Source organism: Salvelinus fontinalis, chromosome 1, assembly GCF_029448725.1.
Source record: "Salvelinus fontinalis isolate EN_2023a chromosome 1, ASM2944872v1, whole genome shotgun sequence".
Classification (NCBI taxonomy): Eukaryota; Metazoa; Chordata; class Actinopteri; order Salmoniformes; family Salmonidae; genus Salvelinus; species Salvelinus fontinalis.
Genome location: NC_074665.1, coordinates 85611780 through 85634374, shown reverse-complemented (window position 1 = coordinate 85634374; position 22595 = coordinate 85611780). Strand labels below are relative to the sequence as shown.

At 42.8% G+C, this 22595-nt stretch overlaps 1 protein-coding gene across 1 annotated transcript in view; it reads right to left on the bottom strand.

The window, feature by feature from the left end:
• Nucleotides 1-22007, bottom strand: part of LOC129863000 (fibulin-7-like) — a 32167-nt gene extending 10160 nt beyond the window's left edge. Inside the window, exons 1-5 of the mRNA XM_055935067.1 lie at nucleotides 21470-22007; nucleotides 15532-15694; nucleotides 11107-11283; nucleotides 3031-3156; nucleotides 2209-2346 (exon numbers count right to left, since the gene is read on the bottom strand). Coding sequence (XP_055791042.1) covers nucleotides 2209-2346; nucleotides 3031-3156; nucleotides 11107-11283; nucleotides 15532-15694; nucleotides 21470-21547 — 682 coding nt within the window. The 5' untranslated portion in view covers nucleotides 21548-22007. The remainder of the gene's footprint in view (nucleotides 1-2208; nucleotides 2347-3030; nucleotides 3157-11106; nucleotides 11284-15531; nucleotides 15695-21469) is intronic.
• Nucleotides 22008-22595: the final 588 nt, after the last annotated feature.

Below are 22595 nucleotides of genomic sequence, written 5' to 3'. Positions count from 1 at the left end.
TGATGTACTGGTCTGTCTCCTGGTAGCACCTGCATGCTCTGGACACTACGCTGACAGACACAGCAAACCTTTTTGCCACAGTTCGCATTGATGTGCCATCCTGGATGAACTGCACTACCTGAGCCACTTGTGTGGGTTGTAGACTCCGTCTCATGCTACCACTAGAGTGAAAGCACCGCCAGCATTCAAAAGTGACCAAAACATCAGCCAGGAAGCATAGGAACTGAGAAGTGGTCTGTGGTCACCACCTGCAGAATCACTCCTGTTTTGGGGGGTGTCTTGCTAATTGCCTATAATTTCCACCTTTTGTCTATTCCATCTGCACAACAGCATGTGAAATGTATTGTCAATCAGTGTTGCTTCCTAAGTGGACAGTTTGATTTCACAGAAGTGTGATTGACTTGGAGTTACTTTGTGTTGTTTAAGTGTTCCCTTTATTTTTTTGAGCAGTGTATATACTAATATATACTAATACAATTGCTCCGGGAAAAAAAGTACGAATTTATTTCCCTTTTTATTTATTTTTTACCTTTCAATACCTCACCTTTTTCTAATATATTTTGTGAGTTGGAGAACACATTGGGAGGGATCTTAGCCCATTCCTTCATACAGAATCCTTCCAGATCCTTGATATCCTTCGCTTGCGCTTATGGACTGCCCTCTTCAATTCAAACCACAGGTTTTCAATAGGTTTCAATTCCGGAGACTGACATGGCCACTGCAAAATTTTGATTCCGTGGCCAATTAACAATTTCTTTGTGGATTTTGATGTGTGCTGGTGGTTATTGTCTTGCTGAAAAACCTCCAGGTTTTTGAAAGGTATTGAAAAGAGGGGTGTCAAATAATTTTCACCCCTGCTTTTTTAAGGAGAAAAAAAGTATTACTTGTGAAATAATATATATTTCTCTAAGCAATTGTATAAGTCTAAAATAATATAATTTCCCTTTTTTTTGGAGCATACAATATAGATCAGTATTTTAATTATTTATTTTATACAGTGAGTTTTGTTATCGGAGCCCCACAGGCCCTTTCCACCTTGGCTTAGCGTGGTTAAACCAGGCTGATCGCTTAGCTTGGTTAAACCAGACTGAACGCTTAGCGTGGTTAAACCAGGCTGAACACTTAGCGTGATTAAACCAGACTGAACGCTTAGCGTGATTAAACCAGACTGAACGCTTAGCGTGGTTAAACCAGGCTGAACACTTAGCGTGATTAAACCAGACTGAACGCTTAGCGTGATTAAACCAGACTGAACGCTTAGCGTGGTTAAACCAGACTGAACGCTTAGCGTGGTTAAACCAGACTGAACGCTTAGCGTGGTTAAACCAGACTGAACGCTTAGCGTGGTTAAACCAGAATGAACGCTTAGCGTGGTTCAACCAGAATGAACGCTTAGCGTGGTTAAACCAGACTGAACGCTTAGCGTGGTTAAACCAGACTGAACACTTAGCGTGGTTAAACCAGACTGAACGCTTAGCGTGGTTAACCCAGACTGAACGTTTAGCGTGGTTAAACCAGACTGAACGCTTAGCGTGGTTAAACCAGACTGAACGCTTAGCGTGGTTAAACCAGAATGAACGCTTAGCGTGGTTAAACCAGACTGTACGCTTAGCGTGGTTAAACCAGACTGAACGCTTACCATTGTTAAACCAGACTGAACGCTTAGCGTAGTTAAACCAGACTGAACGCTTAGCGTGGTTAAACCAGACTGATCGCTTAGCGTGATTAAACAAGACTGAACTCTTAGCGTGGTTAAATCAGATTGAACGCTTAGCTTGGTTAAACCAGACTGAACGCTTAGCTTGGTTAAACCAGACTGAACGCTTAGCGTGGTTAAACCAGACTGAACGCTTAGCATAGTTAAACCAGATTGAACGCTTAGCGTGGTTAAACCAGACTGAACGCTTAGCGTGGTTAAACCAGACTGAACGGTTAGCGTGGTTAAACCAGACTGAACGCTTAGTGTGATTAAACAAGACTGAACGCTTAGCGTGGTTAAACCAGACTGAACGTTTAGTGTAGTTAAACCAGACTGAACGCTTAGCGTAGTTAAACCAGACTGAACGCTTAGCGAAGTTAAACCAGACTGAACGCTTAGCTTGGCTAAACGCTACACACACTATAACCAACCAGGCTCACAAAGTATCCTGGGTAAGGTGGGAACTCACTTCATCACTTCATCCAACACTAAAGCATCTCATATCTCACCCTGGCAGATACTGTTGTCAGATGTCCCACTCATGTGAAAGCCAGCATCGCAGCTGCAGTGTTGGGCGCGGTCCACTTTGGCACAGCGGGGACGTCTGCTGAACGCCGGGTCGTTCATGACGCTCCACTCTGGCGGCGCTGAACACGAGAGAGGGAAGAGCTTAAACTTCGCCCGGTGGCCCAGAGAGGGCCTCGAGGGCCTGTGCACCACTGGACAACACAATCACGCACATAAAGCACAAACACAACACAACCATGCAGACGTACTGTACATGACAATACATCGACAAACAACACAGATGAGGACATAGACGTATAAACACAACACAGACTAACAACACAACACAGACTAACAACACAGATGAGGACATAGACGTATAAACACAACACAGACTAACAACACGGACCAACAACAACACACAGACCAACAACACAACACAGACCAACAACACAACACAGACAATACAACACAGACAACACAACGCAACACAGACTAACAACGCAACACAGACTAACACAACACAGATTAACAACACAAAATAGATAACACAACACAGACTAACAACACAACACAGACTATCAACACAACATCAAATCAAATCTACTAATAATATGCATATCTTAGCTTCTGGGCCTGAGTAGCAGGCAGTTTACTCTGGGCACCTTATTCATCCAAGCTACTCAATACTGCCCCCAGCCATAAGAAGATATGCAACAAAACATAATACGTGAGATATTAACGAATAGCAATGTCATGCAGTTGTTGTTAGTTCCTATGTGTTCTGGTAGGGTCTCAGGTGTATGATGTCTGGTACTGCTGACCTGTCTGTGTCTGGTGCTGACAGTTGGATCCATTCCAGCTCTGTGAACAGGTGCACCTGTACTGGTTTACTCCCTCTACACAGGTCCCTCCGTTCTGGCATGGGTTACTGGAGCACTCACTCACATCTATGGACAAAAGGGAGAGCTGAAAGAATGAAAGATGTCCCTGAACAAGATGGCCGCCCTGCTGTCACATTTCCTGGCATGTGGAATCCCAATATCCATTCTAGTGTTCTATTTAACTCTGTGGTTGAAACTGTTGAAAATACATACATTGTTCCACTGTCAGTTCTCTGCTTGTCTTAGACCCATCTAGGAGCTGTACAGTTCAAGTCAGAAGTTTACATACACTTAGGTTTGAGTCATTAAAACTCGTTTTTCAACCATTCCACACATTTCTTGTTAACAAACTATAGTTTTGGCAAGTTGGTTAGGACATCTACTTCATGCATGACACAAGTATTTTTCCAAATATTATTTACAGACATTATTTCACTTATAATTCACTGTATCACAACTCCAGTGGGTCAGAAGTTTACATACACTAAGTTGACTGTGCCTTTAAACAGCTTGAAAATTCCATAAAGCTTCTGATAGGCTAATTGACATAATTTGAGTCAATTGGAGGTGTACCTGTGGATGTATTTCAAGGCTTACCTTCAAACTCAGTGCCTCTTTGCTTGACATCATGGGAAAATCAAAAGAAATCAGCCAAGACCTCAGAAAATAAATTGTAGACATCCACAAGTCTGATTCATCCTCGGGAGTAATTTCCAAACACATGAAGGTACCACGCTCATCTTTACAAACAATAGTACGCAAGTATAAACACCATGGAACCACAGCCGTCATACTGCTCAGGAAGGAGACGCGTTCTGTCTCCTAGAGATGAACGTACTTTGGGGAGAAAAATGCAAATCAATCCAAGAACAACAGCAAAGGACCTTGTGAAGATGTTGGAGGAAACAGGTATAAAAGTATCTATATCCACAGTAAAGCGAGTCCTATATCGACATAACCTGAAAGGTCGCTCAGCAAGGAAGAAGCCACTGCTCCAAAACCGCCACAAAAAGCCAGACTACGGTTTGCAACACATATCGTACTTTTTGGAGAAATGTCCTCTGGTCTGATGAAACAAAAATAGAGCTGTTTGGCCATAATGACCATCGTTATGTTTGGAGGAAAAAGGGTGAAGCTTGTAAGCCGAAGAACACCATCCCAACCGGTAAGCATGGGGGTGGCAGCATCATGTTGCGGGGGTGCTTTGCTGCAGGAGGTACTGGTGCACTTCACAAAATAGTTCGCATCATGGGGAGGAAAATTATGTGGATATATTGAAGCAACATCTCAAGACTTCAGTCAGGAAGTTAAAGCTTGGTCACAAATGGGTCTTCGAAATGGATAATGACCCAAAGTGCACTTCCAAAGTTGTGGCAAAATGGCTTAAGGACAACAAAGTCGAGGTATTGGAGTAGCCATCACAAAGCCCTGACCTTGCAAGCAAGGATGCCAACAAACCTGACTCAGTTGCACCAGCTCTGTCAGGAGGAATGGGCCAAAATTCACCCAACTTATTGTGGGAAGCTTGTGGAAGGCTACCTGAAACGTTTGACCCAAGTTAAAACCATTTAAAGGCAATGCTACCAAATACTAATTGAGTGTATGTAAATTTCTGACCCACTGGGAATGTGATGACAGAAATAAAAGCTGAAATAAATCATTCTCACTACTATTATTCTGACATTTTACATTCTTAACATAAAGTGGTGATCCTAACTGACCTCAAACAGGGAATTTTGACTCGCACTAAATTTCAGGAATTGTGAAAAATGTTGTTTAAATGTATTTGGCTAAGGTGTATGTAAACTTCCGACATCAACTGTTTGTCTGCTCTCTGTCCAGGGGAGGGGTGATACGTTATACAGCAGAATCAGACCAGACTAACCTGGCATCATCATTTACGGACAGAGGACAATTCATTACTTTCCCCGTCAATACTTCCCTTCAAGTCTCCAGCCTCTCAGTTTAAAGTGCTTTAAATAAGAGATTAAATGCTTCACTCCTGATTCATACTGTATAAAGAAGGGGTATAGTTTGAGCTAAATGGACTTGCAGGGATGGATGGTGATTATGTGAGCATGATGAATACAGCTCTCCAGAGACGGTTGGAATGGTTTTATTAGCATTATGGTTTTAATGGTTTTTACTCTATAATTTTAAGAGACACGTGCCTTCCACTGACTCTGTTCATGTCATTGCTTATAACAAGTGAAAAGCTGTCTAGAAGAGATGTGTAGTGTTTTATAAACATGAAGAAAAGGTTACTCCTCTAGCTTGGAAACTTAATCCATTACAACAAAAATGTCTCTTCAATTGCAAAGTGGACAAAGTTAGAAGAAAGCTGTCTTTCTCTTGAGAGTAGTGGCTCTATCAGGGGATTAAGAATAATACACACCCTACTCTACCCCCACCCTGTATCCACCGCCACCTCTCTCTGGATTGGTGGAATGACTGATTATTCTACTGCTGGAGGAGGAATAACACACAGGTGACCTTGTCTGACCTGGAGCAGCCCCTGAAAGCCAGGCTAATAGGGAGAAGGCGGCCGGCAGGAAGGCTAAAAGGGAGAAGGCAGCCGACCGGACAGCTAAAAGGGAGAAGGCAGCCGACCGGACAGCTAAAAGGGAGAAGGCAGCCGACCGGACAGCTAAAAGGGAGAAGGCAGCCGACCGGACAGCTAAAAGGGAGAAGGCAGCCGACCGGACAGCTAAAAGGGAGAAGACAGCCGACCGGACAGCTAAAAGGGAGAAGGCAGCCGACCGGACAGCTAAAAGGGAGAAGGCAGCCGACCGGACAGCTAAAAGGGAGAAGGCAGCCGACCGGACAGCTAAAAGGGAGAAGGCAGCCGACCGGACAGCTAAAAGGGAGAAGGCTGCCGACCGGACAGCTAAAAGGGAGAAGGCAGCCGACCGGACAGCTAAAAGGGAGAAGGCTGCCGACCGGACAGCTAAAAGGGAGAAGGCAGCCGACCGGACAGCTAAAAGGGAGAAGGCAGCCGACCGGACAGCTAAAAGGGAGAAGGCTGCCGACCGGACAGCTAAAAGGGAGAAGGCAGCCGACCGGACAGCTAAAAGGGAGAAGGCTGCCGACCGGACAGCTAAAAGGGAGAAGGCAGCCGACCGGACAGCTAAAAGGGAGAAGGCAGCCGACCGGACAGCTAAAAGGGAGAAGGCAGCCGACCGGACAGCTAAAAGGGAGAAGGCAGCCGACCGGACAGCTAAAAGGGAGAAGGCAGCCGACCGGACAGCTAAAAGGGAGAAGGCTGCCGACCGGACAGCTAAAAGGGAGAAGGCAGCCGACCGGACAGCTAAAAGGGAGAAGGCAGCCGACCGGACAGCTAAAAGGGAGAAGGCTGCCGACCGGACAGCTAAAAGGGAGAAGGCAGCCGACCGGACAGCTAAAAGGGAGAAGGCAGCCGACCGGACAGCTAAGAGGGAGAAGGCAGCCGACCGGACAGCTAAAAGGGAGAAGGCAGCCGACCGGACAGCTAAAAGGGAGAAGGCAGCCGACCGGACAGCTAAAAGGGAGAAGGCTGCCGACCGGACAGCTAAAAGGGAGAAGGCAGCCGACCGGACAGCTAAAAGGGAGAAGGCAGCCGACCGGACAGCTAAAAGGGAGAAGGCAGCCGACCGGACAGCTAAAAGGGAGAAGGCAGCCGACCGGACAGCTAAGAGGGAGAAGGCAGCCGACCGGACAGCTAAAAGGGAGAAGGCAGCCAACCGGACAGCTAAGAGGGAGAAGGCTGCCGGTTGGCCAGCTAAGAGGGAGAAGGCTGGCCAGCTAAAAAGGGTTCCTAGTCCTCACACAAACAGACAAGGGGAGCATAAGAAAAGTTCCATTCTTCAGTCTGGAGCTCAGATCCCTCCCTGAATGAAACCATTAAATGTCTCAGTGGACTCAGAAAACACCTGTACAGTACTAGACTACATTCCAGAGCAGGGCACATTCCCCTTCCCTTCTACATGCTGCTGCTATTCCACCATAATAACCACTACGTCCTAAATAGCATCATATTCTCTTAGTAGTGCAATACTTTTGACCAGAGCCCTATACCCTGGTCAAAAGAAGTGCACAGTGAAAAGGATGCCATTTGTTACACAGCCTTGGAATGTCTGGACTTCTGCCTGTAGCGATGGCCGGACAGAGATGAGAGCCATCAATAGCATGCTTAACATAGCTGCATGCTATCAGACCATGGGCCGTGGTGCTGTAATGACAGCATGCATGGCCTTAGCCTCTGCTTCCTGGAACCCCAAAACAAAAAGACTGTAGGGAGAAACAGAAACACAAGAAGGGGTTATTTTACAGTAGCCCTGCTGCCAGTCCTGGGTTGTGTCCCAAATTACATCATAGTCCATATGTAGTGCACAACTTATGGGCCCTAGTCAAAAGTAGTGCACTAAATAGGGTGTCATTTAAGACAAATCCCAAGTGGTTCAGTCAGTTCAGTCAGGGTGTGCTCAGGGTTCTATGTAAAGTGGTTCAGTCTGAGTGTTCTCAGGTCTCTATGTAAAGTGGTTCAGTCAGAGTGTGCTCAGGTTTCTATGTAAAGTGGTTCAGTCAGTTCAGTCAGAGTGTTCTCAGGGTTCTATGTAAAGTGGTTCAGTCTGAGTGTTCTCAGGTCTCTATGTAAAGTGGTTCAGTCAGAGTGTGCTCAGGTTTCTATGTAAAGTGGTTCAGTCAGTTCAGTCAGAGTGTTCTCAGGGTTCTATGTAAAGTGGTTCAGTCAGAGTGTTCTCAGGTCTCTATGTAAAGTGGTTCAGTCAGGGTGTTCTCAGGTCTCTATGTAAAGTGGTTCAGTCAGAGTGTTCTCAGGTCTCTATGTAAAGTGGTTCAGTCAGGGTGTTCTCAGGTCTCTCTGTAAAGTGGTTCAGTCAGAGTGTTCTCAGGTCTCTATGTAAAGTGGTTCAGTCAGGGTGTTCTCAGGTCTCTATGTAAAGTGGTTCAGTCAGAATGTTCTCAGGGCTCTATGTAAAGTGGTTCAGTCAGAATGTTCTCAGGGCTCTATGTAAAGTGGTTCAGTCAGAGTGTTCTCAGGGCTCTATGTAAAGTGGTTCAGTCAGAATGTTCTCAGGGCTCTATGTAAAGTGGTTCAGTCAGAATGTTCTCAGGGCTCTATGTAAAGTGGTTCAGTCAGAGTGTTCTCAGGTCTCTATGTAAAGTGGTTCAGTCAGAATGTTCTCAGGGCTCTATGTAAAGTGGTTCAGTCAGAGTGTTCTCAGGTCTCTATTTAAAGTGGTTCAGTCAGGGTGTTCTCAGGTCTCTATTTAAAGTGGTTCAGTCAGGGTGTTCTCAGGTCTCTATGTAAAGTGGTTCAGTCAGAGTGTGCTCAGGTCTCTATGTAAAGTGGTTCAGTCAGGGTGTTCTCAGGTCTCTCTGTAAAGTGGTTCAGTCAGTTCAGTCAGAGTGTTCTCAGGTCTCTATGTAAAGTGGTTCAGTCAGAGTGTTCTCAGGTCTCTATGTAAAGTGGTTCAGTCAGAGTGTTCTCAGGTCTCTATGTAAAGTGGTTCAGTCAGAGTGTGCTCAGGTCTCTATGTAAAGTGGTTCAGTCAGAATGTTCTCAGGTCTCTATGTAAAGTGGTTCAGTCAGAGTGTTCTCAGGTCTCTATGTAAAGTGGTTCAGTCAGAGTGTTCTCAGGTCTCTATGTAAAGTGGTTCAGTCAGAGTGTCCTCAGGTCTCTATGTAAAGGGTTCAGTCAGAGTGTCCTCAGGTCTCTATGTAAAGTGGTTCAGTCAGAGTGTCCTCAGGTCTCTATGTAAAGTGGTTCAGTCAGGGTGTTCTCAGGTCTCTATGTAAAGTGGTTCAGTCAGGGTGTTCTCAGGTCTCTCTGTAAAGTGGTTCAGTCAGAGTGTTCTCAGGTCTCTATGTAAAGTGGTTCAGTCAGAGTGTTCTCAGGTCTCTATGTAAAGTGGTTCAGTCAGGGTGTTCTCAGGTCTCTATGTAAAGTGGTTCAGTCAGAGTGTGCTCAGGTCTCTATGTAAAGTGGTTCAGTCAGGGTGTTCTCAGGTCTCTATGTATAGTGGTTCAGTCAGTCCAATCAGAGTGTTCTCAGGTCTCTATGTAAAGTGGTTCAGTCAGAGTGTGCTCAGGTCTCTATGTAAAGTGGTTCAGTCAGTGTGTGCTCAGGTCTCTATGTAAAGTGGTTCAGTCAGTCCAATCAGGGTGTTCTCAGGTCTCTACAGAAAATGTCTAACTTTAAAAATATGAGGGGAAGATGAAACATGGAAAATGTATCGAAGAGTTGTTGAAAAATATCCTGGGGAGTAAAGTTGGCCTATACATCTGTACCTGTCCTATGGTCTTCTGGCCCCTGTGGAAGGCAAATTAACACCATGGAGGAGTCCAAAATACAGTAAGCTCTCAGAAGCAAAGACCTCTCACTCTCCCTCCCTAATCCAAAATACAGTTAGTCCACAGAGCTAAAGACCTCCCTCTCTCCCTCCCTAGTCCAAAATACAGTAAGCTCTCAGAAGCAAAGACCTCTCACTCTCCCTCCCTAATCCAACATACAGTTAGTCCACAGAGCTAAAGACCTCCCTCTCTCCCTCCCTAGTCCAAAATACAGTAAGCTCTCAGAAGCAAAGACCTCCCACTCTCCCTCCCTAGTCCAAAATACAGTTAGTACACAGAGCTAAAGACCTCCCTCTCTCCCTCCCTGGTCCAAAATACAGTAAGCTCTCAGAAGCAAAGACCTCCCTCTCTCCCTCCCTAGTCCAAAATACAGTTAGTTCACAGAGCTAAAGACCTCCCTCTCTCCCTCCCTAGTCCAAAATACAATTAGTTCACAGAGCTAAAGACCTCCCTCTCTCCCTCCCTAGTCCAAAATACAATTAGTTCACAGAGCTAAAGACCTCCCTCTCTCCCTCCCTAGTCCAAAATACAATTAGTTCACAGAGCTAAAGACACTGATACTCTGCCCTCCTATACCTCTCTCTCACCCTCTCTTTCTTTCTCTCTCTCTCCCTCTCACTCCCCCTCTCTTGCTCTCACCCTCTCTTTCTCTCTCTCTCCCTTTCTCTCACCCACTCGCTACCCCTCTCTCTCTCTCTACCCCTCTGCCTCTACCTCTCTCGCTCCCTCTCTTTCTCTCACCCTCTCTCTCCTCTTCTTTATTCTCCTCCTCTCTTTCCCTCTCTCTTCCGCTGTCATCAATCTTTACATGTCTACAGGACCCTCCGTCTGAAGAGACTACTGTAGATTCTAGAACAATAATGGGTTGGTGTTGCAGATGGCAGCTTTCTGTCCAGTAGTGTTCTTTCTACAGCGTAACAAACTAAACATTCCCTAATGAACACGACCCAGGTTAAGTGTACATAGTCACATTGCATTTACCCAACAGTGAGTGTTTGTGTAGCTGCTGCAGCTGCTCTGACCACAGTTTTAAAATCTTCATGGGCCAAATTGTGAAGAACAGGATGGTAGTTTACAGTGATAGTGATGTCTGTAGTAAAAGCTAAGAATTAACAGGTGAATGGATGGATCGCTATAGTGCAAACACATACTGTGAAAACACAGTCCCAATACATAAAAGCACTCTGATATAACGTCAGCATGTAGTTAACATTTTTCCCTGTTACCTTCCCTCCTTACACTTTACTAACACCCTTTCTCCATCTCTCCCTCTCCATCTCTCTCTCCCCATCTCTGCTCTCTGTCGCCCTGTAATACCAGTAAATCCCTGTGCATTGTGAGGACAGAGGCCATGGCAGCAGCAGTAGTGAAATACAGTTTACAGTGACTGTCATTTTTAAAGAGGAACGTGTGTGTAGGAGACAGCAAAACAACACACTGGCAAAAGGTTGTGTTGGTGGGAACTGCAATCTAAAGAGTTAGATGGGCTCTGGTGTCAGGTGGACAGACACATTGAAACATTTATTAAATTACTGGCCAAATAGAGGTATGGTGGAGCAGTGTCTGCTGGTCCATCTCTTCATGATTTCCTCAGCCCAGCATTACCTAAAGTGATGTGTGTTTGACTATATTGTCTGTTTGGACAGACAGTACTGTACCTTTACCTTTACAGATGGTGTTGACACCGCTCCAACTCCCGTTCTCCTGACACACACGTGTCTCGGGGCCCACCAGGTGGTAACCATGGAAACAGGTGAAATGGACCTCATGACCGATAAAATACTTGGAGCCAAACTTCCTTCCGTGGACAGGGGCTTCCAGGGAGGGGCAAACGGACGGAGCTGAGGGAGGGAGGGAGGGGCAGGGAGAGAGAGAAGGAGAGAGAGGATTGTCACACGTTTGCATACGGAGTCGTGCACCCAGCATACTGTGGTATTTAGTGTCTGTGGACATACACGTGTCAACCAGGTTGGTACTGTAGGACTCTAGGACCCCTTCATGGGAAAGATTGATGCAATGCCTCATTTCATCCAACAATACTAGCTCTATAACAATAAAAATTCAAATAGTTCTGAAAAAATGTGCATTTTATTGAGAGAAACTACTACAAATAATGGCTCAATAATACAAAGGCAGCACACAATTGTCCAGAATTGACAGCCAAGGTGTTAATGTAATAACATTAGTATGTGCTGCTTTTCTAAATCTAATAAAGAGGATTGACTTCTAGTACAGTATAGCCTACGAGTTATTAAAATAAAGAGGTTTGACTTCTAGTACAGTATAGCCTACGAGTTATTAAAATAAAGAGGTTTGACTTCTAGTACAGTACAGCCATCACTGCCTGGTATGGCAACTGCTCGGCCTCCGACCGCAAGGCACTACAGAGGGTAGTGCGTACGGCCCAGTACATCACTGGGGCCAACCTTCCTGCCATCCAGGACCTCTATATCAGGCGGTGTCAGAGCAAGGTCCTGAAAATGGTCAAAGACTTCAGCCACCCTAGTCATAGACTGCTTTCTCTGCTACCGTACGGCAAGCGGTACCGGAGTGCCAAGTCTAGGTCCAAAAGGCTTCTTAACAGATTCTACCCCCAAGCCATAAGACTCCTGAACAGTTAATCAACGGGCAACCCAGACCCCTCTTTTACGCTGCTGCTACTCTCTGTTTATAATCTATGCATAGTCACTTTAACTCTACTTACAGTGCCATGCAAAAGTATTCATCCCCCTTGGCGTTTTTGCTATTTTGTTGCACTATAACCTGTAATTTAAATGAATTTTTATTTGGATTTCATGAATTGGACATACACAAAATAGCCCAAATTGGTGAAGTGAAATGAAATAAATTACTTATTTCAAGAAATTAAAAAAAATAAAAACAGAAAAGTGGTGCGTGCATATTCACCCCCTTTGCTATGAGGCCCCTAAATAAGATCTGGTGCAACCAATTACCTTCAGAAGTCACATAACTAGTTAAATAAAGTCCACCTGTATGCAATCTAATTGTCACATGATCTCAGTATACATACACCTGTTCCGAAAGGCACCAGAGTCTGCAACACCCCTAAGCAAGGGGCACCACCAAGCAAGTGGTACCGTGATAACCAAGAAGCTCTACAAACAGGTCAGGCACAAAGTTGTGGAGAAGTACATATAAGGGTTGGATTATAAAAAAATATCTGAAACTTTGAACATCCCACGGAGCACCATTAAATCCATTATTAAAACATGGAAAGAATATGGCACCACAACAAACCTGTCAAGAGAGGGCCGCCCACCAAAACTCATGGACCAGGCAAGGACGGTATTAAACAGAGAGGCAACAAAGAGACCAAAGATAACCCTGGAGGAGCTGCAAAGCTCCACAGCGGAGATTGGAGTATCTGTCCATAGGACCACTTTAAGCCATACACTCCACAGAGCTGGGCTTTACGGAAGAGTGGCCAGAAAAAAGCCATTGCTTAAAGAAAAAAATAAGCAAACATGTTTGGTGTTCGCCAAAAGGCATGTGGGAGACTCCCCAAACATATGGAAGAAGGTACTCTGGTCAGATGAGAATAAAATTGACCTTTTTGGCCATCAAGGAAAACGCTATGTCTGGTGCAAACCCAACACCTCTCATCACCCCGAGAACACCACAGTGAATCATGGTGGTGGCAGCATCATACTGTTTTTCATCGGCAGCGACTGGGAAACTGGTCAGAATCGAAGGAATGATGAATGGCACTAAATACACAGAAATTCTTGAGGGAAACCTGTTTCAGTCTTCCAGAGATTTGAGACGGGGACGGAGATTCACCTTCCAGCAGGACAATGACCCTAATTATACTGCTAAAGCAACACTTGAGTGGTTTAAGGGGAAACATTTAAATATCTTGGAATGGCCTTGTCAAAGCCCAGACCTGAATCCAATTGAGAATCTGTGGTATGACTTAAAGATTGCTGTACACCAGTGGAACCCATCCAACTTGAAGGAGCTAGAGCAGTTTTGCCTTGAAGAATAGTAAAAAATCCCAGTGGCTAGATGTGCCAGGCTTATAGAGACATACCCCAAGAGACTTGCAGCTGTAATTGCTGCAAAATGTGTCTCTACAAAGTATTGACTTTGGGGGGGTGAATAGTTATGCACGCTCAAGTTTTCAGTTTTTTTGTGTTGTTCCTTGTTTGTTTCACAAGAAAACATATTTTGCATCTTCAAAGTGGTAGGCATGTTGTCTAAATCAAATGATACAATCTCCCCAAAACCTATTTTAATTCCAGGTTGTAAGGAAACGAAATAGGAAAAATGCCAAAAGGGGTGAATACTTTCGCAAGCCACTGTACATGTACATATTACCTCAATTACCTCAACTAACCGGTGCCCCCGCACATTGACTATGTACTGTTACCCCCTGTATATAGCCACGCTTGTTATTTTACTGCTGCTGTTTAATTATTCGTTACTTTTATTTTCTATTTTCTTTTTTTTGACCTAATACTTATTTGTATTTGTTTTTCTTCACTTCTTAAAGCATTGTTGCTTTATATAGAGGTAAGTAAGCATTTGACTGTAAGGTCTACTACACCTGTTGTTTTCAGCGCATGTGACAAATACAATGTGATAAGTTTTTCAAATAAAGAGGTTTGACTAGTACAGTACAGCCTATGAGCTTAAAGTAAAGTAGTTGCAAGAGAGGAAGAGAAAGTGAAATAAACAATAAAAAAATGAACAGTAAACATTACACCCACAAAAGTTCCAAAATAATAGTTTATTTCACTTTTGTTTATTATCTATTTCACTTGCTTTGACAATGTAAACATATGTTTCCCATGTCAATAAAAATTTAAATTTTATTGAGCGAGAGAAACATACAGACAGACAGTCTCTCCTCAGTCTAGCGCTGATTAATAACTAATTTCACCAGTTTTCACAATAGAACAGAATAGAATAGCATAGTATATACATAAATATAGCAGAATAGAATAGTATAGTATATACATAAATATAACAGAATAGAATAGTATATACTTAAATAGAACAGAATAGAATAGTATATACTTAAATAGAACAGAATAGAACAGCATAGTATATACATAAATATAGCAGAATAGAATAGTATAGTATATACATAAATATAACAGAATAGAATAGTATATACTTAAATAGAACAGAATAGAATAGTATATACATAAATATAACAGAATAGTATAGTATATACTTAAATAGAACAGAATAGAACAGGATAGTATATACTTAAGTAGAACAGAACAGCATAGTATATACTTAAATAGAACAGCATAGTATATACTTAAATAAAACAGAATAGAACTGGCTCTGATAGAAGCACCTGATGATAGCGTAACTAGTTGTCTGGAGAAAGTTGAACCAAAGGGACGGAGTGGTAAACTGGACAAACACACAACCAAAACAAGATCAACGCGTCCCACATTGACCCAATGCAATTCCTGAGGTTTATGTGCTAAACGGCCAAAAGCAGGTCAAAGAGAGTTCACATGTCCTTTAGTGGTATGTAGAAGCTTGGGTTTCAGTGGTAAACTTGAACTTAAAATGTGTCTCATTGTTTTGTTGATTTATTTATCACAACACCAGGAAGGAGGAGATTTGGATTGTATAAATCCACATTATCATGTAGTAAACAATACCATAATTTCCCAAAAACCCAATGATGGTAGACCATACACTGCTGTCTAGCCTCTAACACTCCTCCCCTTCCCCTCTGGTTAGAATGTTATGTCTCCACAGTAGAAAGGAGAACATTCAGTCACTCTTGAAGACAATGGAAGCAGACCAGGCCAGAAGCAGGCTAAGTGGTCTTTCTCTCCAACCAAGGTGCTTCAATAGAGGAGAAAAGTGGAGAAAATTGAAGGTCAATCGAAGTAGATTTCTGGTTTCAATATTAAAGAAACATTTCCAAAATCTCCTTCAATTAGTTCCACTTTTCTCCTCTATTGATTAATCTTGTTTAGAGAGAGCAAGACAGCGACAGGAACACCTAGACTGTTCCCAGATCTCTACATGGCTATAGAAGACGTTCATGTCAGGTGCGGCAGAGTGGTGGAGAATGGTCATCCTCTCTGTCTACTCACCAGCCGACTGATCGGCCTGCGGTAACTTGGACACAGAGTTCTGTAGGGTTGCCAGTTTGGACTTCATGATGCGTAGTCCCTCTGTGAACCTCATCTCCTGGCCCTTCAGAAACTTCTCCATCTGACGGAGAACACCAACCACCTGGTGTTTGTCCATGCAGTTCTGGAGACAGAGACGTACAGTACATATATGTTAATATAGCAGAACAGAAAAGTTTATAACTGTCCATGCAGTTCTGTAAAATAAAAATAAATATTACTGGTCAAACATTAAAACAACATATTTACACATTTACAGTTGCAGTCAGAAGTTTACATACACCTTAGCCAAATATATTTACACTCAGTTTTTCACAATTCCTGACATTTAATCCTAGTAAAAATTCCTTGTCTTAGGTCAGTTAGGATCACCACTTTATTTAAAGAATGTGAAATGTCAGAATAATAGTAGAGAGAATGATTTATTTCAGCGGGTTAGCAGTGGGTTAGCAGTTTACACACTCTCAATTAGTATTTGGTAGCATTGCCTTTAAATTGTTTAACTTGGGTCAAACGTTTCGGGTAGCCTTCCACAAGCTTCCCACAATAAGTTGGGTGAATTTTGGCCCATTCCTTCTGACAGAGCTGGTGCAACTGAGTCAGGTTTGTAGGCCTCCTTTCTCCCAAACACCTTTTCAGTTCTGCCCACAAATTTTACATAGGATTAAGGTCAGGGCTTTGTGATGGCCACTTTAATACCTTGACTTTGTTGTCCTTAAGCCGTTTTGCCACAACTTTGGAAGTATGCTTGGGGTCATTGTCCATTTGGAAGACCCATTTGTGACCAAGCTATAACTTCCTGACTGATGTCTTGAGATGTTGCTTCAATATATCCACATAATTTTCCTCCTTTTCCTCCTTGTGATGCCATCTATTTTGTGAAGTGCACCAGTTCCTCCTGCAGCAAAGCACCCCCGCAACATGATGCTGCCACCCCATGATTCAATCCTTGCAAGCCTTCCCCCTTTTCCTCCAAGCATAACGATGGTCATTATGGCCAAACAGCTCTATTTTTGTTTCATCAAACCAGAGGACATTTCTCCAAAAAGTACGATCTTTGTCCCCATGTGCAGTTGCAAACCGTAGTCTGGCTTTTTTATGGCGGTTTTGGAGAAGTGGCTTCTTCGTTGCTGAGTGGCCTTTCAGGTTATGTCGATATAGGACTTGTTTTTACTGTGGATATAGATACTTTTGTACCTGTTTCTTCCAGCATCTTCACAAGATCCTTTGCTGTTGATCTGGGATTGATTTGCACTTTTCGCACCAAAGTACGTTCATCTCTAGGAGACAGAACGTGTCTCCTTCCTGAGTGGTATGATGGCTGCGTGGTCCCATGGCGTTTATACCTGCGTACTATTGTTTGTACAGATGAACGCGGTACCTTCAGGCATTTCGAAATTGCTCCCAAGGATGAACCAGACTTGTGGAGGTCTAGAATTTTTTCCTGAGGTCTTGGCTGATTTCTTTTGATTTTCCCATGATGTCAAGCAAAGATGCTCTGAGTTTGAAGGTAGGCCTTGAAATACATCCACAGGTACACCTCCATTTGACTCAAATGATGTAATTAGCCTACCAGAAGCTTCTAAAGCCATGACTTCATTTTCTGGAACTTTCCAAGCTGTTTAAAGGCACAGTCAACTTAGTGCATGTAAACTTCTGACCCACTGGAATTGTGATACAATGAATTATAACTGAAATAATCTGTCTGTAAACAATTGTTGGAAAGATTACTTGTGTCATACACAAAGTAGATGTCCTAAACGACATGCCAAAACTATAGTTTGTTAACTAGAAATTTGTGGAGTGTTTTTATTTTTTTATTTTATTTTACCGTTATTTTACCAGGTAAGTTGACTGAGAACACGTTCTCATTTGCAGCAACGACCTGGGGAATAGTTACAGGGGAGAGGAATGAGTTGAAAAATGAGTTTCAATACCTCCAACCTAAGTGTATGTAAACTTCTGACTTCAAGTGTACATGTAAACCAAGAAGCACATAGCAGTAGTACATAACCAGGAAATGAGAAACTAGGGAATGTTGGCTTTCAGTTTACCAAGCCACAACTGATTTCTAAGTCACACATAACTGGTCAAATAACAGTCAGTCATGTTTAATATCCATTTAATGGGAAGCATATAAATAAACCATGATTTGCAATATGACAGTATTATTACATAATTAAAATGAGAAAACTTCAATAAATAACAACTTCCAATAAAATCCACAGTAAATGTAATCATCATAAAATGTGAGTAGAGGCAGGTATGATTTAACAAGCAAAGGACAGCTGTGGTACTTAATGACATCACCCGATCAATGCCAAGTCTGCATCCCAAGTGGCACCCTATTCCCTATATAATGGATTTTGACCAGCACTAATTTTGACCAGAGCACTATGGGCCGTGGTCTAAAGTAGTGCACTATATAGGGAATAGGTTGCCATTTGGGACACAAACGAAATTGAACTTTAGAATGTCTGGTGGTGGGTGGGTTCTGTGGTGGCTGTAGTTACAAATGTTGACATTCTGCCAGTGTTCCCTAGCATTTTCATCAACTGTCACCAAAACAAATCACAATCCAACTCCACAGCTGCACAGTGTTTCCAACAAGACCAGTAACATGTTCTGAATATCATTGTATTGTTCTTATTATATGATGTGGCCACCTGGTTATGAATTCAGAGTTCAAAACAATTCCACAGCTGCAAGGGTCTGAACTCCCAACAATACCAATGTAAAAACATGAACGTAATAATTACTGTTTTATTGTTATACTGTAGCACGCCATCAGGTTATGGAAGATGCAGAAGTCATGTTATGTTTTATTAAGATTCAGAAGTCATGATATTTTTTATTAAGATTCAGAAGTCATTATATTTTTTATTAAGATTCAGAAGTCATGTTATTTTTTATTAAGATTCAGAAGTCATATAGATTTTTTATTAAGATTCAGAAGTCATTATATTTTTTATTAAGATTCAGAAGTCATGTTATTTTTTATTAAGATTCAGAAGTCATTATATTTTTTATTAAGATTCAGAAGTCATGTTATGTTTTATTAAGATTCAGAAGTCATTATATTTTTTATTAAGATTCAGAAGTCATACCCTGGATTCATCCCATCCCGTAACCCTTGTTAACCCTTCTAGCCTCAGCTGTCTCTGCTAGCCCTCCAGTACCTCCCCCTGGTACTCACCTGAAGGAACATGTTAGAAGATGCCACGCCTCTCTCTCTCTCTCCTCTCTCATCCCTCCTCCCTCCTCCCTTCTCCACTTTTTTCTTCTTCTCCAGTGGCAGACCATACAGCAGACCAAAGCTGTTAGGCAGATGTCTATCAGTCAGACCTCTGTCCAGAACCTTGGCCCTCTGTATATTTTGTATGGCAAGAGAGACACAGGTTGCTTCCCAAATTACACCCTATTCCCTATATAGTGAGCTACTTTTGACCAGGATCCATACAAAGTTATGCACTATATAGGTAATTGGGTGCCATTTGGGACACAGACACAGACTCCTTGGATAACACTTACCGAATGGACTAGCTTTGTATTCCGTTTCAGCACATAGCCTGGATGCAATGAGCCTATGAACAGTGAGCTATTTGAGAGCAGGCTACTTACTGACAGATAAGCCCATTCCAAAGTATCAGAGAACAGTGAAATGGCAGTTTGCTAATCCTTTTCAATAATAATAACAAGTCTGTAGAAAAGCATAATGTCAGGTGAAGGCATACCTTACATACTTGAAATGACAATCAATGCCCACAGGGAGTACTGGAACTTACCTAACCTTAACTGATCACATGTGTTTTTGCCCTTGAGGCAGAGCTGCCCATAGAACAAGATGGAATAAGGAAAACTCCAATCTGCATCCAATTTCTAAAGGTTCTCAGAGGTGTACTGCCGAAGAGTCCTATACTTCAATCCCCTCTTATTTTCTTTGACGTCTCTTCCCCCATTGGCTAAAGGGGAATGCCAACAGCTGACACAGTCGTGGACTCATATCCATCCTAGCAACACACACACACACACACACACACACACACACACACACACACACACACACACACACACACACACACACACACACACACACACACACACACACACACACACACACACACACAACCCCCACACAGATACACACATACATACACAACACACGTACACAACCTACATACACACACAACAGACACACAGAACCCCCACACAGATACACACATACATACACAACCCACACACATACATAACCTACATATACATACAACAGACACACACAACCCACACACAAATACACAACACAACACACACACACACACACACATACCCACACAACACACATACACATAACCCACACAGCACACATACACACAACAATGTGAACAGTGGACTCATATCCAGATGGCTTGTTTTAGACTCCTGGCCAAAGATGCCAAAATTAATCCAAGAGTCAGTGCTCATGGCTTCCCTCTTTTAAACTTTCCATGGGTAATTTACCCTCAATGGGACATTTGTGTCATCCTGTAAGCACAGTCCTTCCTCATTTGTGATGAGGACATTGATAATAATAGTAGGCTACATGCTCAAATCATGGCTGAACCTGGACACAGAACATGTATAGCAATTCCAAGTTATGGGTTGTTTTGTCTGAGGCAGAACATGAAGAACTGAGTTTACAGTTAACAAAACACTTGCAACACATATTTATACAGGCCTAGGTGTGTTAATGTAGCCTACTTTTCTGACCCTAACATAAAGAGTTGTGATGAGTATGGAAGTCCAGAGAGCACATATGAATACAAATAAAAAGACCCTTGTGTTAAGAACCACAACTTATTTTTCTCTCTTGATCACGACATAATCAAAAGTTGCGTTGTGGAGATAATGAAAAGCAACTCTGTTCAGATGCAGGATAACACCTCATCAAGGAGCCCTGTGGCTGCGTTGATCGCAATGCGCTCGTGGGGTATGTAAGCTCTGAATGATGCCTGACTGGCAACGCTATCTCCCATGCTGCATGACCCTCCAAAGACCACAGCCATTCACATGCAAGGAACAATGCAGCGCACTTGCTAGTCTTATGAGCTAGCTAGTTATGTCAGGATGCTGCCTTGTAGGCTGTTTCATAGGTAAGGCTCATTTCAGGGAGCCTAGTTCACTAGCTAGCTAGCTCGCTCACAACACCAAGTTAGCTGCGTTGTTGCTTGCATGTGATTGGCTGTGGTCTTGGGAGTTGCACAGCCTGGGCGACAGGACTGCCTGTCAGGCATCGTTTAGTGCTGAGCAGTATTTGTCTGTAATAAAGCCTTTTCATCTATGCATAGTCACTGTACCCCCGCACATTGACTCGGCACCAGTACCCCTTGTATATAGCCTCGTTATTGTTATTTTATTGTGTTACTTTGTATTTGATTTTTTACTTTAGTTTATTAAGTAAATATTTCCTTAACTCTATTTCTTGAACTGCATAGTTGGTCAAGGGCTTGTACGTAAGCATTTCACTGTAAGGTCTACACTTGTTGTATTCGGAGCATGTGACAAGTAAACATGTATTTTTGTGGGGAAAAGTTCTAATTGGCTGGGCCTGACTCCTAAGGGGTGGGCCTATGCCCTCCCAGACACACCCATAGCTGCACCCCTGCCCAGTCATGTGAAATCCATAGATCAGGGCTTAATTTATTTATTTTAATTGACTGATTTCCTTCTATGAACTGTAACTCAGTAAACTCTTTGAAATTGTTGCATGTTGCGTTTAAATCTTTGTTCAGTATAATTTGTGCTACACTTTTCCACCAAAATATTCTTCAAAATGATTAATCTCTAAACATGTTATAAGCATGTAGCCTAATGTTACCATGCACTTGTCCACAGATGATAATGTGTTAAGTAGGCTACTAACCTGTTCGCCACCATGGCAAGTATGGATAGTTGTCACACATAGCAAAAGCAAACTGCTGCACAGCACTGATAGTGCCATAACTTTAAATCCAACTGAATTGATGTTGGATGATGTCCGAGTTTTTCTCCAAATAGTGCAATTTAGTCAGGTGTTTAAATAATAGAAAACCAACGAAATCAACTCCGATTTCCGACGCTCCTCTGCATAGTTTGCTCAACTGAACTGGCAGTTGGTGGACTCAGGATGGAATGGAAGACCCTGCTCATCAGGAGCGCGTTATGGTGCAGAGCGACGGTTGGGATGCGGTGCCGTGCGCTTTTAGACGGGCTATGATGATAGTGAACCTGAATCTACTACCTAACCCTAATTGACGACTCCTAGACTTTAAAAAGCGATTAAATGGATAATGTAAGAATAATCCCTCCCACCGCACGACAACCCATTTACGTCACTCTCTCTCTCTCTCCAATGTTCTGTCCTTCTCATAGGCTGTGACACGATCCCCAGACTCAGACGACAGAATAGAGCAGGCAACCATCTTTGAGTTCATGGGGTGGAACGAAACTATTGCTATGGGAGTTCTTATGACTGGGGAGCTATTATTATACAGTCACAACGATCAATTTACAGCAAGTCATTGCAGAAGTTAATTAGTGAATTTGTAAACTTTATTTGCGCGTAAAGGGGGTGCTTTGCCATTTAGCCTTTGAATAGAATTATTTTCATTAGGCCAAATCAGCTCCCCATTATTGATATATGCTGTAATGCCTTTGTACCTTGTTACATTAATTCCTAGGAAAACATCAATGGAGTGGAGCAGGTATACGCCCAATATAAGCATATTACTACGCAATAACGCATTCATAGCCTAATAATGCATTCAGCTAAATTATTGTTTTGTTAAACCCCAGAAACCTAGCAAACGGTTTTGGTTGAACAGCATAATATTTAGTGTAGAAGCTGCATGAAATTGCTCGAATCTGCCTATGGTCAAATTCACTTTTGAGTTCGGTTGAAGCGACACCTGCTGGTAGTACCTGGAACAACCATTCTAGTGCGCGAATTTACCTACATTAACGCACCGCCTTCTCCCACCAGCCCCTCTCACCTCTCTCAATTAAATTAA